The 16,544-nt window shown below is 34.3% G+C and overlaps 1 protein-coding gene across 1 annotated transcript; it reads left to right on the top strand.

Annotated features, from left to right (window-relative positions):
* The first annotated feature begins 249 nt into the window (after window positions 1-249).
* LOC123311899 lies at window positions 250-4,447 on the top strand. Its single transcript, XM_044896019.1, has 5 exons — window positions 250-579; window positions 766-858; window positions 1,101-1,248; window positions 1,957-2,249; window positions 3,875-4,447. The coding sequence occupies exons 1-5, from the start codon at window positions 516-518 to the stop codon at window positions 4,024-4,026; spliced, it is 750 nt and encodes a 249-aa protein (XP_044751954.1). The 5' UTR covers window positions 250-515; the 3' UTR covers window positions 4,027-4,447.
* The last annotated feature ends 12,097 nt before the right edge of the window (window positions 4,448-16,544 follow it).

The following is a 16,544-nucleotide window of genomic DNA, read 5'->3' as shown; positions in this document are numbered from 1 at the left end:
TTCCTCGTTATAGAAATTGATCAACGCATAAATTTAAGGGTAAACCCATTCTAATTCATTCATCATGACAATTAATTATTTCAGTACCATAGCCTGCAGCAATATTAGTTCAATTATTGGCATTTATTTGGTTACATATGAATGAAATTTCCGAGATCGAGAAATCGGAACTGTTCAATCCACAGGTATCTGCCTTTACTTATGACATAACTATTCAGAATTCATTACCGCGTGTGGCATAATAACACATTTACGTCCACGAATATCGGAACAATATTCTTGAAAAATCCCGTGAAAGTAAGGTATCAGAGGTGATCTATAGATACCAGCCTACCTTTTAAATTTGATCATTCAACTTGCACAACTCTCAAGTGGGGTTGAGTGAGGTAATAATCAACAAAACATGCAGTTCTCTTAGTCTGAAGTCTTTGAGTGAAGATAACAAAGGTGCCTGAAAATGTGTTGAATAGTTTCGAAATTGTTCTTGACTCTAATCTGTTGATTCAACTTAAGCAATGATGAGGATTATTATAGTTTTTTGCTGCGCCTTTGTAGTGGTTAAATGTCAAGTTGATTTGAGTAAGTTCACCACTTAAATATTTATTTATCTGTCCAACATAAATCCTGAAAGAATACTGGCAGAAATATCACAGACATCCTGACTGAAATCTCTTATTTACCTTATTTACCATTTCTTCAAATGTGAATTATTATATCTGAACATAAAATATATGGTTTTGTTTGAGATGATAAAATTTGTTTCAGGGAGGCACTTCGGATATTGTCGAAAAAATAGCACCAACTTTGACAATTGTGTCAGGGATAGCATCAACAAGCTCAGGCCCTATTATAAGTCAGGTAAGATTCATTTGCAGTTTTTACAATTTTTTTCTGGAAATACGTGAAATGAAAAGTGTTGAGTTACACGTGTAGAGTTTTCATACTTAAATTTTCTTAATTTGGTCTCATCTTGGAGAGTTCCTTTCAAACTGGGTACCATTGTTTGATTTATTTCCTCAAAAGCGTAGAGGTCAATCCTCTACGCTCCATATTTCCTTTCATCATAAATTTCTCAAAAATTTGTCCGGATTTTTTCCCAGGTTTGCCAGATTATGGGATATCACCGCTGGACCCCTTCTACGCTGAAGAGGTGACCCAGAAGAGGAGCAACTTATTATTCAACTACAAGCTGGTCTTGCGAAATGTGACAGAGGCTGGTTGGTCCGTTTCAGAAATGACCAAATTCAGGTTTGTGTGATTTTCCTTGAGAGAGTGAATTACGTAAGGGAAATTTTCAAACGAATCATACTGTATTTGTACGTTGCTTTACGATTTACTTGCTTTCATCTTCAATCTCAGAAGTGGAGAATTTTTGATGTTTGGGAATTTTTACATCAGAGCAGAATTTCCCACCAGGAGAATGTTTTTAATGTCTCTTTTCTTTTTTTAAATATTTCAATCTAGAATTCGAAACAACTGAACGAGTTCGAAACAAGAGTATTTCCTGCTAAATATTCACAGATTTGAGCTACAAATATTGTTTACCAGAAAAGTTGTTAGTATTTTTCAGCTCGATTCATCAATCTCTCTGATAATATGTTGTCGTAAATCATGCAATCTTGCATTTTCGCTTAATGAGTTGAGAATTAATTGCATCAGAACACTTTACTGAGTTGTTTTTGCAACAAAAAATCAATGAATTTGGAAACCCATCAAGGTGGCTGCAAATCCTCAACTCAATAAAAAAATTCTATATGAGCCGTGTATATGTATAACTATAACATAACATGAATAGAATAGAATAGATAGATATCTATCACTATTCTGGACTGAAATTCAGATTTGCTGCAACAACGTTAACTGATATCCAAAGTCACATAGTCACATTCGAGAATCAGAAGTGATGAGTGGCTATGAAAGACACCAAAATAAATAGGACTGGTACGTTTTTTTCAGATGTGACTTCCAAAACGATCTCATTCAGTACACTCAAACGTTCCCAGACAAAAAGTTGAATGGTTGGTACGAAATTGATGGTACCTTCATGGGACGCCCAATGTCCAACAAGGGCTCTTGGAGTTTGGGATTGTACGACTTCGTTCAAACAACAACGATAACCAGGAAACCCCAGAAGGACCAACGAGGCAAATATGTCCCACATCCACCGCTGAAAGTAAAGGTCAATATACAGAACTCCAAAAAGCTGGAACTTCATATCGGACACTTAGCTGGAGGAAGGAGGATAGTAGGTAATTAAAAAAGTCAAGAATGCTCAGTTACAGGAGGGTGCTTATTGGAAATTTTAATCTCCTGTCTCCTGTCTGTATGGGTTACAAAATTATTTGTATGAGTGTTCGACAAGTTTCAGTACCAGGTTGTCTCTGGGTATAACATTTCACGAATATCAGAGTCTCAAAGTACAAACGGATACTTAGATCAGTCTCTGCTTTGATGTTTACACATAATGTACAAACTGTGTTTGATTAGTTGCCTATCAGGGTTAAAGGCGTTACTTCCACCATTGTAGTCAAATATTGCCTTGCAAAACGTACTTCACTTGGGTGTTTCCACAGATATCAAAATATCTCTTCCTAATACTGGAAACACAAGAGTGATTAGCTTTGTTAATATCTAGATTGGTGATCATAATCCTTTGTAAAAACATATTTCCATCATAACTCCTCCTTCCTGAAAATAATACAATAGATAAATACATATATATCACATCTCTATAGGTACTCCAGATAAAATCATCAAGTTCTGAGTTCTGTTATTTCCATTCATCAAACAACACACATAAACATGAAATAATAATCTCAATTTGATAACGCCAACGAGTAAAAATCAAACAGCTGTAGTGACTAAAACGATAAAAACCTAACCCAAATTGCAATTAAACTCATATCGGTCCAATTCAAAAGAGCCATTGTTCGTGAAATGGTTCAGATTTATCGAAAAAAGTCAATCATTCTTCCGTCAAGTGAATACAGATTATGAGTGTTTTGAAAGTTTTAAAGCGCATTTTAATGACCAGAATTTATTACAAGCTGTTTATAAATCTGTTCGTGCTAACGCATTCTCATCTCAGTTTTGATGTCGAACATAATGTTTGATTTTCGGGATATTTTCGGAACAACACATGTTCGATGGTGTTCAGGGGCGTACTTAGGAAATTGTGTCCCTGGCAGGAGTGACAAGTCATATCAACTTTTGCTTGGGTGCCACAACTGAGTGGGATACTAGGGAAATACATACATACATCTAGTGTGTAGATGCAATGTGTTGTAACTCTATCTTTGGTGAAGGGGTTATGGAGCCATGAATGAATGAAAAAATAAAAGGTGTAGGGCAACTCTCAATTACTCTATGATGTTATAATCTGGATGTCATTCATACCCAAGGATTATAAACCTTGATTCATACCCTAAGTTCGTGTTTTTTGTACGTCCCATTGTATTATGTCTCTTGGGAAAACTATTCATTTTTTTTTTATATAGAGGGTTGCAGTTGCTATTTGCAGTACATGTCTTTACAAACTAAAAATACAAAACAATATCTGGGCATTGTCGGCTCTCGGAATCATGGAAATTGTATCACACTGTATGTAAAATTGAGGTCGGAAACGTGCCATCCATTTTTCCCTAGCTCTTACGGTTACAGATCTGCCATTCAATTCCATCGAATTTTGCCCACCCTGTACCTCTAATCGTGTGATCTTTAATCTTTATGAATTGCAGTGATTTCTACATATTGTTGTAAATAATAAACCCAGGATGATTGTATATACCTTGTCATAACGTATATTAGGCTAAGAATAAAATTTCAGGTACGCCTCTGTGTATTCCCGAAAATAATAATATTCGTTTAATTTTAGAAAACATGCTGGATTGGATTATCAACAGCGCCTGGCAGCCAGGATTCGTTGTTTTGAGTCCTCTAATCAATGATTTGGTTAGCACTGCATTTACGAAAATAATGAACGACAACTTCCAGAATTTTCCTCTTGAGCAGATCTTTCCTTACTGAAAGGAAACTAGTCAGTTAGCTAAGGAATACTAAGAGATTTTCAGCTGTAGAGTTACTATACATAGCGTTACGATTTCTCGAAACTGAGTAAAAAATTCTACTTCTCAGTTTATTCGATAGTTAAAACTTAAAATTTAATCGTGACTCTTTCAAGAATGATTCGAATATTGAACAGTTCATTTCAATATAGCCATGATACAATTTCTCCGAGGCTTTCTTGGACGAATGATGAGAACCTAGTAAGATAACAGTTGATATTTTTGTCTGTTACTTGTCCTAGTAAATCCATACAATGAAGAAAAAAAATAGTATCTATACTGATTCCCCATTCAATGACAAACATTGGCATTATATTCCTTTTGTCGATGAGAAAAACTCCAGTTTTAAATAAACTTCAATTATCGATTTTAAGAAACAAACATATTATTTTAAATACATACCGTTTTACCACCATTTATTCTCATCTGACTCGGAAGTTCTCAGACTCAGACAAAAATTTCAATCGGCATATCTTGAAAAATAGGTCAGAAAACGTATAAAAATGTAAATACTTTGTTAGTCCATTCGCAAATGTAATGTAACCATTAATTATTCGAATCTTTTCTATGTATTTTATCTAGGAAATAAATCTAGACATCCTCTAGTTTTGTACATTTGTATATAATTTATAAACGTTATTTTTTTATTGTGGTAGTTTTATTTGTAGCAATGTTTTAATAGATTCTCTTGAACCATTGTTTTCCCCTAGGTATATGAAAAGATATAATGTTGATATGCATTTATCATGTGAAAATATGTGGAATAAAATATTAGTTATGTAATTAACCCGTCCGCAAAATTTCGCACAATGGAATTAACAGTGGAAACATGCGGTTACTCCTGTGATTATACTTCACCTGAATAATTGCATCATCAAATTCTGGGAGAGGAGAATAAATTTTCATAGTAAGATATCAAATTCGTACCGGATGAGCGTAGGTATATTTTAGCCTCTATTCTCCTCATTTGCTCGATTCAATTACAATTGGGTTGGGGGAAGTTGCGCAGGAAGTGGTTTTAAGAGCGATCGCATTAACTGGGCTCAAATTTTTCACCCACGATTATTGAATTTTCGTGCAAAAAGGGCGTATCATTCTCGAAGATAAACTGCAAAATAAAATAGAGAATTTACAGTGAAATAATTCGAATTCAATTCAATTATTCTTTCGTGTTGCATAAATGATTAGGGGATGCAAAGAAGATAGACATTATATCACGTAAAAATATGTGAACAAATTCAAGTACGATGATATATTGAAAAATTCTTAGCCTACTATAGAACCAAACAAAATTTCAATGTCAAAATATTTTTTTACTCAACATATTTTCCTCTTAATTGGATACCATTATTACAGCAAACCTGCAACGTCTCTACATGCACCTTTCGAAAAAATTTTTCTTCTTGATTTGCAAACCAGACCTCCACAGCTTTTATTATCTCCTCGTTGGAAGAAAATTTACGACCTTAAACTTTTTTTCAGTTGAGGAAAGAGATGGAGCCAAATCTGGTGAATAAGGGGGGTGTTCTAGTAATTCAAACCCTAAATCACGAATTTTTTGCATGGCAACATGAGATTTACATTTGGATAGCTTTCCGCGTCTTTTCTCTTAAATCCTTTCCCGTAGAGTGGTCAGTAATGGCGAATAGTAATCTCCAGTTATTGTTCTACCCTTATCCAAAAAATCCATCATGAATATGATGCTCCATGGCAATCCCAAAGAACTGAAGCAAGAACTTTTCCAGCAGATTTTTGGACACGAAACTTCTTAGGTCGTGGAGAACCAGAGTGTCGCCATTCCATCAATTGTTGCTTTGTTTCTGGATCGTGGAAATGTACCCAAGTCTCATGCATAGCAACAATTCGGTTTAAGAAGTCTACATCGTTTTCAAATCGATCACAGATCGAACGCGATGCTTCTACCCTTGCACGCTTTTCGTCAACATTCAAACATTTGGGTATCCATTTTGCAGCAATTTTTCTCATGTGCAAATTGACGGGAACTGGTCTAGGCTAACTAGATATCAATACATCCTCATAAAGAAAGGACAGAAAAAAGAAAAAGTTTTAAATTACCGAATACTATATAGAAGGAAACGAGTATTTCATGTTCCAGCCATACAAATTGTTTTTTCCAAGTCATCAGATTTTTTATAACACTAACCAAATATGTATTTCGCCACTCAACTGCAAAAATAAGAATAAATGCCATTCCAGCTGATACCTTTATCTAGAAATTCAAAAGTGCCCACCTAAACTTTAAGAATCACATTTATTTATTTATGATTTAACGGATTATTATATAAAACTTGAATGAAATTACGAGCATTATTTTAAGACTTACAGAAAGCAATTACTTATTACCTACTCTGTTCTGTATAAAGGTGGAGTGTCTTTATTATGTGGTATGTTTTCTACGATAATCATTTATGTACCTATGTATTTATAAAATTGTAAACTTCATCGCAGGACGCATAAAAATAAAACCATTTATTGAGTAGCTATGCCAAAAAAGAACGTAATTCATAATATATAGCTCGGAAATGCCTCTTAACCACCCCAGGTATGAATGACTTCATTCTTCCAAATCGTATGCAAATGATTTCTGTTGAATCCTCTGAATTAATTTCGCGTAGATACGTTCAAACTGTCACGAACTGCTTCACGAATGAAAAGTTCTTCACGGGAAGTGAATATAAGGACCACACCTGGTTTGCAATATGCAAATCATCTCTTTACTCTGAGCGTATGTACGAATAAGAAGATGAAGTAATATTCACAGCACGTCCTTAACTGAAAGCAAGGCGGACATACATCTATTTATACCCTTACTTCTAGCACATACGTACACATGGTGTAAATGAATAGTTCGAATTTCTGTCAGTTTTCTGTTTTTCTTTAATGAAAATTAAAAATTGCTTTCCAGTTTCCTCCTTTAAGAAGCTGTATCATAGTAATTGGCAACTCTTCATTTACACCCTGTATAAATCTAGACTTCCTGGAAATTAATGGAAGTAACAGGTTTCTCTGAAAGATTCTGAGATATGTGTATAATAAAACTACAAATACACTTATTTCATATCCCTCACAATATAATAAATTCATTGAAATTGTTTGTGAGGAACAATAAGGCTATTCCTCCATCTTAGAAAAAGACTCCTCAGCTTTATAAGGAACAAATCTCTATTTGTAATCTCTGGCAAGAGTGCGCCTCTAGACGAATTATTCATATTAAATAATATAGTCATATCCGTTTCCTTTTCCACTAACAACGTTTATGATTCCTTATTAAATAAGCCGCCTATACTTAAATTGCCATCTAATTCTTTACGTGTGACTATTTCAGTGGGATCGGAATTCATAATCGACTGACTGCTAATTAAAAATCAGAAGAGGCATCTCACATCTTCACAGACATTTTTGAAATATTATTCTTCAACGTTGGTTCAACCAATATAAATGTTATTCTGAAAATTACAATACAAATTAGTTGGGAACAATCATGAACGATTTTTCCAACAATTTACACGTAGAGTGGAGTGTCAGGTAAATAGTTGGATGTCTTTATGCATCAATATAATCATTTATTTCACTTAAAGTCGATTTATGCTGAGTGCTGAAGAAATCCACTTTGTCTATGTGCCTATTTTTAGATTTTACGAACATTTCATAATCATTCATCTGATCAAAATGTGGTAGTTATTATCTCCTTCACTATCCTCATGTATAGAGATTGATGACTTGTTTCGGTGATAAATCTACTTCTGAAAACTGTCGCTAGTAAGTAGGATCATTAAAAAATTTTAGTGTCGGAGTTGCTACACACTTGCAGGAAAACAGGAATACGATGTAAATGGCTTCAAATGACCTAGAAACTGTTTAGATCTGTTTATCTGTCTTAGATTTTGCCGAACAGAAGCTGTAGTTTTCATCTACGAACTGTCGAAAGATTTCATAGAACATCTTTGCTTTTATTCATTATTCAATAGGAAAAATATCCCATGTCGATATTTAATCGAAATTATTCAAGCCGTTTAGAAATATGTAGGCAGGTACCTATACCAATAAAGGGATTAAAATATTGCGCTAAACTAAACTGTTCTGTTCATGTCAAATTTTTCGTCGGAATGAACAGAATTTCCAAGATGAATCCACATCCATATCGTGATCATCGGATACTTTTCCAGATCGCTATGCATTAAACGGAAGTTTGGCATTATCTTCTGTCAATATTTATCGGAAAGACACAACAGAATCCTTCATATGCTCACTGAATTTATGTTGATATCATTGACATATATGGGTTCTCAAGGGTCAATATTTTAATGCCAGCAATAAATCCGAGATATGTGTATGATATATGAACGCTTGTCGGTTTTTCAAAAGGCTCTTGGCTTGAAAGACTCACATCCTTTGAAGTTTAAATTGATTTGCTAAAGGAATTAATTGCATTGCACTTCAAGAGAATCCCTCACATAAAACAATAATGATTATATTCCTCAGATGAAGAAAACATTAAAACATAAGAAATTCTCAGTATCAGAATTCTCTAGAGAGCTTCCTAAGCGCTGATATATTTTGTTATTGAGTCATTATGCTAACAAGAAGAGAACTATTTAAATTTGAAAAACATCTTGCAAAAATTACACAATATGTATTCATAAATCTTCTTCACACCAAAAACAACTCCATTATCTTCAATTAGAAAAATACCAACAATTAAATTTCATAAACATGAATAGAATTCATGCGAAAATATTATCCACTTTCTCTGTTCGATCCACAATGAAAGCTAAACGCTCGATGTGAAAAACAGAATATTCATAATGGACATAATACATCAAGTTCCTGTGATCTATTTTTTCTCCGCAGTAAACACAATATACCTGCGTATTAACAACAAGGGCTACTATTAACACAGAAACTTTTTTCTGAAATTCAGTAAAGGAGAAATTCTTTCAGTCCCATCATTCAACTTTGAAAGCAATTTGTGTGATATTTCTATTTCGATTACAACAATAATGAGGGGAAATGATGAAGAATCGCGTAATTTTTTATTTATGCTACTGCCCTGATTGTAATCTTCCACCATTAAAAAATCTATGTACTTATAAACTTAGATTTCTAGTTTTTAAAGGGAGTTGAGTTGTACTGCGACCTCAAGATCTATTGTACCCCAAATCAAAGCTGCTTTCGAGCATTTATAGCTCGACGTCTAGATGCAAAGTTCCATTTTTCCATTTCCCAATCTAATGAGGAGTAATTTCATTATATTTTTTATTGTCCTTTTTCCACGTGTAGCACACGAAGACGCACAGGGTAGATTTTATCGAGAATTTAATTGTGTTATTTATCCTTTAGTACACGCAATATATTAGATTCGAAATGATGAATGGTGTAGTAAGATAAAAATTGAGCTCAAGTATACATACATCATATTTCAAAGCATCTTCCAGCAAATAAACCGAAAAGCATTAAACGGAAATAATTTGATACACCTCATGAGATAACTTGAGCAAATAGGAATTAACTGTGTGTCGTTTACTTTCCTAAAATACGCCAATTAGTTAATATTTTATTTCCATTCGGATTTTTCAATATTGAAGATACAAAAACTTAGATCGATGGGTCAAAATTTAGTTTTTTCTACTCCCGAAGATCGCTTTCTCAAATATAAAGAGGAATATAGAACCACTACCAAATTTTAGATTGTCTAGGAGTTTTCATCCCAAAATTCGAAAAATGGGAATTTCTCAGTAATATTATTCGGTGTTTAGAGGAATTATAACTAAATTAATGACTCATCCACAATAATATCATGTAGCTCATTTTGTAATTGAGCATTCTCTTCCGTTTCATCAGAGCCACAATTGAACCATTAGGTCAGACTAGAGATTTGTGGAAACGTGTGTAGGACTTATTTAATAATCCTCCTGACACTTCCCTTTTCTCATTGCGAAAAACGTTTTTTTAATTCGCTTAAACTACTTATATTATACAATTCACTATTCTCCTCTGAAATTTAGTTCAATTAACTTGCAGTTGCAGGAAAGTCCATTAAGATTTGATGCCCCATCAGAATTTAAAACTCTCATTTTGGAAGGGTAAAATCTTAGATTAATCTATGGGAAAACTGAAGCATAACACTCTCTCCCCTATCCACGCTAGTATATGTACGAGTCTTTTCATAACTGCCATTATTCATACAACTATTTTTGTGTGTTTGAAGAGAAAACAGAAATAGAACGAAAAAACTCGAAGAAACCTTCAAAAAAGTGAAAAACGTTTTCCCACAACGATCAACTCAAGGACGTCGAAGTCGACAGCCAGTTTGGTGCCTGCAAGAGCTGCAGAATATTATTAATTCAAAACAGCGACCGACTGTCTGATAAACAGTGAATTAAAATAAAGAGGATGCGGTTTCATTGAAATTGCAGGAATGCATCATTCGATAACCAAGAAATACCACATAGACCATTAGCGCTTCCGACAGAATATCCATTCCATAAATGAACCAGCTCAATCGTCGGATGACATCTCTTACTCTATTAGCGGAGGAAGGAAAGAGAATGAACAGAAAAATTCCCATCCTGTTCAAACGGCCACTGCATACATGTTCATCCTGAAATAATGCTTGTGGTTATCTTCGGATGGGAATTTCGTAATGGCTGACTGATTTGGACTTTCCTCGTCATATAACATGCTAAGAACTCAAAAGGTAACAGATGGGCAACATTAAATTTCATTTCATGAACATACTTCCTTCATGTTGAAGCCAAAAAAGGGAGTGTAGGAATAATTGAAATATTTGTTGGTATCTCTTTACAGAAAGTCAATTCTGGTAAAGCAGTACCTTTCATATTCAAGAGCAAACAGATTGCTCCAGAAAATTGTAATTCAAGAAAACTGCTTGAACGATAGGTCTGATCGACCTAGTAATTTAATTTTGACTCCCTCGAAGACAAAATTACATGATTTTCGCTACATTGCAAAAGCATTTTCTACATATGTAAGTATATAATGTCAAGTCCCTAACCCTAACTTAATTTTTCTGAAAAAAGCCATATAACTTTTGTAACTCCATCTTTTGGAAATACTATACTTCCCTCTAAACATAACCAATTACATAACTTTCACACCTACAAAGATAAGCGGCTTCTTTCACAATGAAAATTAATTTTCTTCAATAATGGGGTCATGAATCTAGTCCACTATCTCTTCATTTTAATCTTAGAGGTTTTGTAGAAAATAACATGAAAATTACAAACAGTATTTAAATTGATTGCCTTTGTCTGAAAAATTCCCACATTATACTTTAGTCCCTTTGTCGACATATATTCTCTTTATTGTTGTTCGATATCACTGTGAGAGTCGGTTCCATATTTTTATGTTATTGTTGATTCAGTGGCGTCCCAAAAAATTTTTTCATGGATCAGTAAAAACTTGGATTTGTCATCAGCAAAATGTTTTCAATATAAGAATAAAGAATCAATTCCACAATTTTCTTCCAGAAATAGTTTGTTGATTCAGATCTGAGATTTCCTTTACCTTTTCTACATACAGGATGTACGAAAATATAATACACAATGTAAACGAGTCATATACCGTGGAATATTGTTGATCGGATTTAAAAAAAAAATTAATCATCATAGGGTAAATGTACTGTTCTTCATTAGTTGGGCTATAAGTGTAAGGGGCTAACACGAATACGTCAAATCTGTTGAAGGCCAAGTCTTGGTTTTTGGTTTGAAGTTTGAAAATTCATTTCATCAGTAACTATTCCTAGGTAATCCATAAAATGTTGAAGTGGCCTCTGCCAAATGTATAGCAAAATATACTATCAACATTGAACTAAAACAAGGATTTTTTCATAAGAAATGACGTTATCAACAATTCCAATACGAGAAGACGCGCGTAAAGTGAAATAAAATTCAAAAAAAGTATTTTCCAAGCAGATGTTCATCTGATAAAAACAATAAATGTGCAGGAAAAGGAGTGGGTAGGTACTCACGATATTGTTAACCTCGTAACCACCCAATAGGGAATTCTTGTACGCCAATGACCTCTCCCCATCGACGGATGTCAGTTGACGACTGCGAAATTCTAAAGAAAAACAATGTGATTTCTTTTTCCTGCGTTGACCCTCACAATACGCGTAATATGAGTATGCACAAACAATCACGAACGAGAGTTCTCATAATTATATTACTATTTGGAAAAAGTGTCATCATGATACTTGAGGACTTCTGAATACTAATTATTCTGCTGAAAACATCGAGCAAAACTCCAATGAATAGTCCTCATTTTCCCAAGTTCCCATGTTTGAGTAATCAGATCGAAAGCGATAGTGATGATGAAATATTTTGATGAATATATGATTCGAAGAAGGTTAAGTCAATACCCTAATAATATAAACAAATTGAAAGCGTTTAATATTCTATATTCACTTTAAATTTGGTGAATAAGAGAAGGAAGAAGGGCCTTTCTAGCTATATCGCTTCGTTATTTCCATTTTTTCTGAGAATTCGTTTGTGGCAATATTCAGATTTCCATACTCCGCGAAAATTAAAAGCTACATTAGGTCCTTTCGGTTGCACAAAAAGTGTAGCACTTTTCTACACTCGATTTTAGTATTCGTTTAATTTACACCAGTGTAGAGGAGGTGTAGTTTATCTACATCTCCTTTTGACTACACTTCCTCTACACTGGTGCAAATCAAATCGAGTGTAGAAAAGTGCTACACTTTTTATGCAAACGAAAGGACCTATTGTTTTGGGGTAGCTCAAGCTTTGTATCATCGATTGAAGCCGGCAAACATAAAGGAGCATACGGGGCCTAGGCCAGTTTATTTCTGGAGCGTGACAGACTGGAGATGACAGCTTCGAAATTTTTATTTTGTTTATCTGGACCGGTGAAAGGGGGCAGGTCGCGCACAATGTGGAATTTTGAAAGGTACGACCGAAATAGAACATATCGACTGAGTGAACGTTGAAGGGAAAACTCCATGGATCGTTTCCGCTATTTTAGTGTGGCACTTCGTCATTTCCTGCGAGCTTTGGTCCACGCAGCGCCAGGAATCGTTGATATCTTCGGCATTGCACAACTTTGGTTAGTCCGGGATTTTCGCTGAGCGTTGCTTAATTGTCGGCCTTTCGAAATGATGAGTGAGGTGCTTCCGATTTGCGAAAAGCGCCTAAGTATCGATAGCTGTTTCATACACTGGGCAAATATACTCCATTCATTTTTATTTTAGCACTCGGTTGGCCATGGAAATTTGACACATTTCACTCTGTATAGTACGAAAATGTGGGATTATGACGCTTGTCAAAACATTTTTGGGTTTTAAATCAACGCTATGTTGCCCGTTCTTCGTAAAAGTTTCTGGTATTACGTATTTTATCACATTGTCGAATATCTTCGGAAAATATGTTACGAACATAATAGAAGTTTATAAAAACTGATTGAAGGCATACCAAATCCAGTTATTTGCATGGAAAATACTGGAGATTAGTATAATATCATAATATGCACTAGCTTGAGGAGAGTTAATGTTCGTTATCTTCTTTGGCTAAAGTTTGAATACGTTACATCATGTAGATTGCAAAAATATTAACCCGACGATGAAATGCATATGATGCGGTGGTTGGGAATGGGTATCTCCCTAAGTAATTAACAGATAATTACAAGAATGTTAAATTCTACAACAAAAATCATCTTGCCTCAATATAAGTAAAAGGAATTAAAGGAAGTTTCAAGTCAAGATAAACTGCACCTTTGAACGAAAATTTCACATGAATAAATAATTAACAGGACAACTGGCGCGTATTTGTGGCTGTTCATCTTAATACATAGATATATTATAATAATAATGATAATTAGGTATTTATTGGTACCTTAAGACATTTACAATGTATAGGACAAGTCAAATGAAAAATAGAAAAATCAGTTTTCGGGAACTTATTCTATGATGATATGAAAATCCTGTAGTAAACTTTTCGCTTTAATTCACTCAAACATAAAATTCTCAAATGCCACCACTTTTTTGGGTCTCCAAATAACCTAATTCTTTGTCATCCTCTTCATTCACATTTCTTTCTGATTGTAGAAATATTCAGCTGAAATAAAAGTCGTTCAGATTCATTTCCTGAAACCCTGTCTCTTTTTTCAATCACTTTCGGCATTTTCGTAATAAAAATTGATATTAGTTGTGGCAACGGCGTTCATGAGTGCCAACCTTACTCCGTTCTAGTTACAAAAATTTGAGAAAATTATTTCATCGCCAACCGACTCCTAAAATAAATGTGAATGGAGTATAGAACAGGACATAAGATTTTTTTACAAATTCGAATTTTTCAAACTCTCTTTCAGTTGGGATACAATAATAGGGAAATGCCTCAAATTGAATGCCTACCAGCAGTTAAGAAGCAGAATGTATAAATTTGCCTGAATATCTCATTGTCTGAATAAATTTCGTTGAATTTTTTGTCTACAATTTATCTTGAACCACTTTTCCTCCTCATATCTTACGAGGTCAAGATCACCTCCTGATTTCTGCAGCATCTTTAGTAAAGACCCTGTATAGAGCATCGTATGTTCTATTAGTATTAGGTTTCAGGTGTAGAAGTTGAAGTGGTACTCCTAGCTCATTACAGATGCGGTCCATTCTCCTTCAAATTTGTTCGAATCCTTCTCGAAGTGAGCATCAGTCAAAAACCCAATATACCATCGATATCAAGGCCCTGATTTATCCTCCCTCCAGTGGATATTTCCATATCGAGTGCATTCACATGGAACAAATTTATCAGCATCTTTCCACGCAGAAATAGAGGCAAGTATGTATCCTTCAATCTGATCGATATTTATTACGTGCTCGGAGTACTAGGAATACGCTGTCTAGAAATGTGAGAAATAAATTATTATAACTGTCGACACTTCTATTTCAGTCTTGAAAAATGAAATCCCCTTTATCTGACAATCTGGCGATTTCTCAATGAATCCCTTATCGACGGTGCAGCATGAGCATGACGTTGACTTATCGCAGCATCATTCATAAAATCTCTAGTTCGTTTGTTTTTGTTCCCGTATATATTTGAATATGGTTACGGTTGTTTATCAATAAATTTATAACGATTTGTTTTCGTGATTATACAACATTTCCGGATGATGCTGCCTTGGAAATAACACCGAAATAACATTCGCTAATAAATTCTCAAATAGAAATGAACGGTTAGACAAAATACCGAGAATCATACAGTATGACTTATTATAACAGAAGGCATAATTCGATATATAATTTTCAAATGAAAAAGTCTCTAACAGTGAAGCATGAATGCTATAATAATAAACTGCTACCCCGTCCCCGTCCCATACAAGATGAGTAGATGCTGACCATGGTTTGGGTCTCATTTGACCTCGTCCAAGAAAGACAACTCCCACTTCGATGGAAAACCTTTTGAGTTGGCGGATCCCAATTAAATACTAGTAGAAGCTTCTGAGTATTGTAGAATATTCGAGCGCCATCTAGTTAAACAAGATCGCACCTCAAACAAAGACAGTGGCATATGCTTACTAGATGGCGCTTGAGTTCCTTATGATACTCAGAAGCGGGAGTTCCTACACAAGTACTTATTTAATCCATCATCCATCACTGTTTACTGTTTTCCATATGGGTGTAGAAGTGAGGGTTGTGTTTCCCTGACGAGATCCACCTCTAAATTATGTTTCGCAAAAAACTTTTTTCCTTATTCATATATATTTATTTTTCAAAGCTTGATTCATTTTGAACCAATAATGTATCTAGTAATTTCTTGCCAAAAGATTTGTGTATATACCCCCCTTTTAATACTCAAAGCTAAAAGAGTAATTTCATGATATTTGTTAGTATGAAAGCGCCAAAGAATAAATCGAAGTCAACTGCGACAATGATTTATACACCATCCTGAAAAATATGAAATTTGTATAATATATAGCTAATTTTTGAAGATTCCCAGAAAATTTCACCAAATTTTGGTGAGGATTGGCTTTGTTATTTCAGTTGCTTGAAGAAGTGAGTGAAATTTTAGGATTCATTTTATGGGTCATCACAGCTAATCACCCTATTTAACTGGCGCCAATATTAAGAAATTCTTCAAGTATGACCAATAGACCAATGGATTATACTAAACGTGTATGCATTGAATGGAATACATCAAAACTAAAAATATTTTTCATATAAAAAGTACCGTATACCTAGAGGAAAACCGATAGAAAAAACGTGGAACAAAAAGTTGATTTTACGACAAAATAAATAATGAAATAGTAAACCAAAATAATTGCCGTCTGGGTTTTTTCTACATCTGCATTCATTTTTCTCTAGACTTTCCGGCATTCTTTTTGTGTTTTTCAACGTTCTAAAATGGAACGTAACGGTTCACCCATTCATTAGTATTGTAAATTTTGTTTCAATTAATAACTTAATTCTCAATGGGAATTTTTTCGCCC

This window comes from Coccinella septempunctata, chromosome 4 (assembly GCF_907165205.1).
Source record: "Coccinella septempunctata chromosome 4, icCocSept1.1, whole genome shotgun sequence".
Taxonomy (NCBI): Eukaryota; Metazoa; Arthropoda; class Insecta; order Coleoptera; family Coccinellidae; genus Coccinella; species Coccinella septempunctata.
The sequence above is the reverse complement of the archived record's forward strand: the minus strand, read 5'-3'. Positions and strand labels throughout refer to the sequence as shown.

Bases quoted from the DNA above. Each gene is read 5' to 3' on its own strand.
- LOC123311899 (XM_044896019.1), top strand. From the start codon at position 516: ATGATGAGGATTATTATAGTTTTTTGCTGCGCCTTTGTAGTGGTTAAA. The intron at 859-1,100 runs GTAAGATTCATT...ATTTTTTCCCAG, and splicing joins CAGGCCCTATTATAAGTCAG to GTTTGCCAGATTATGGGATA. The intron at 1,249-1,956 runs GTTTGTGTGATT...CGTTTTTTTCAG, and splicing joins TCAGAAATGACCAAATTCAG to ATGTGACTTCCAAAACGATC.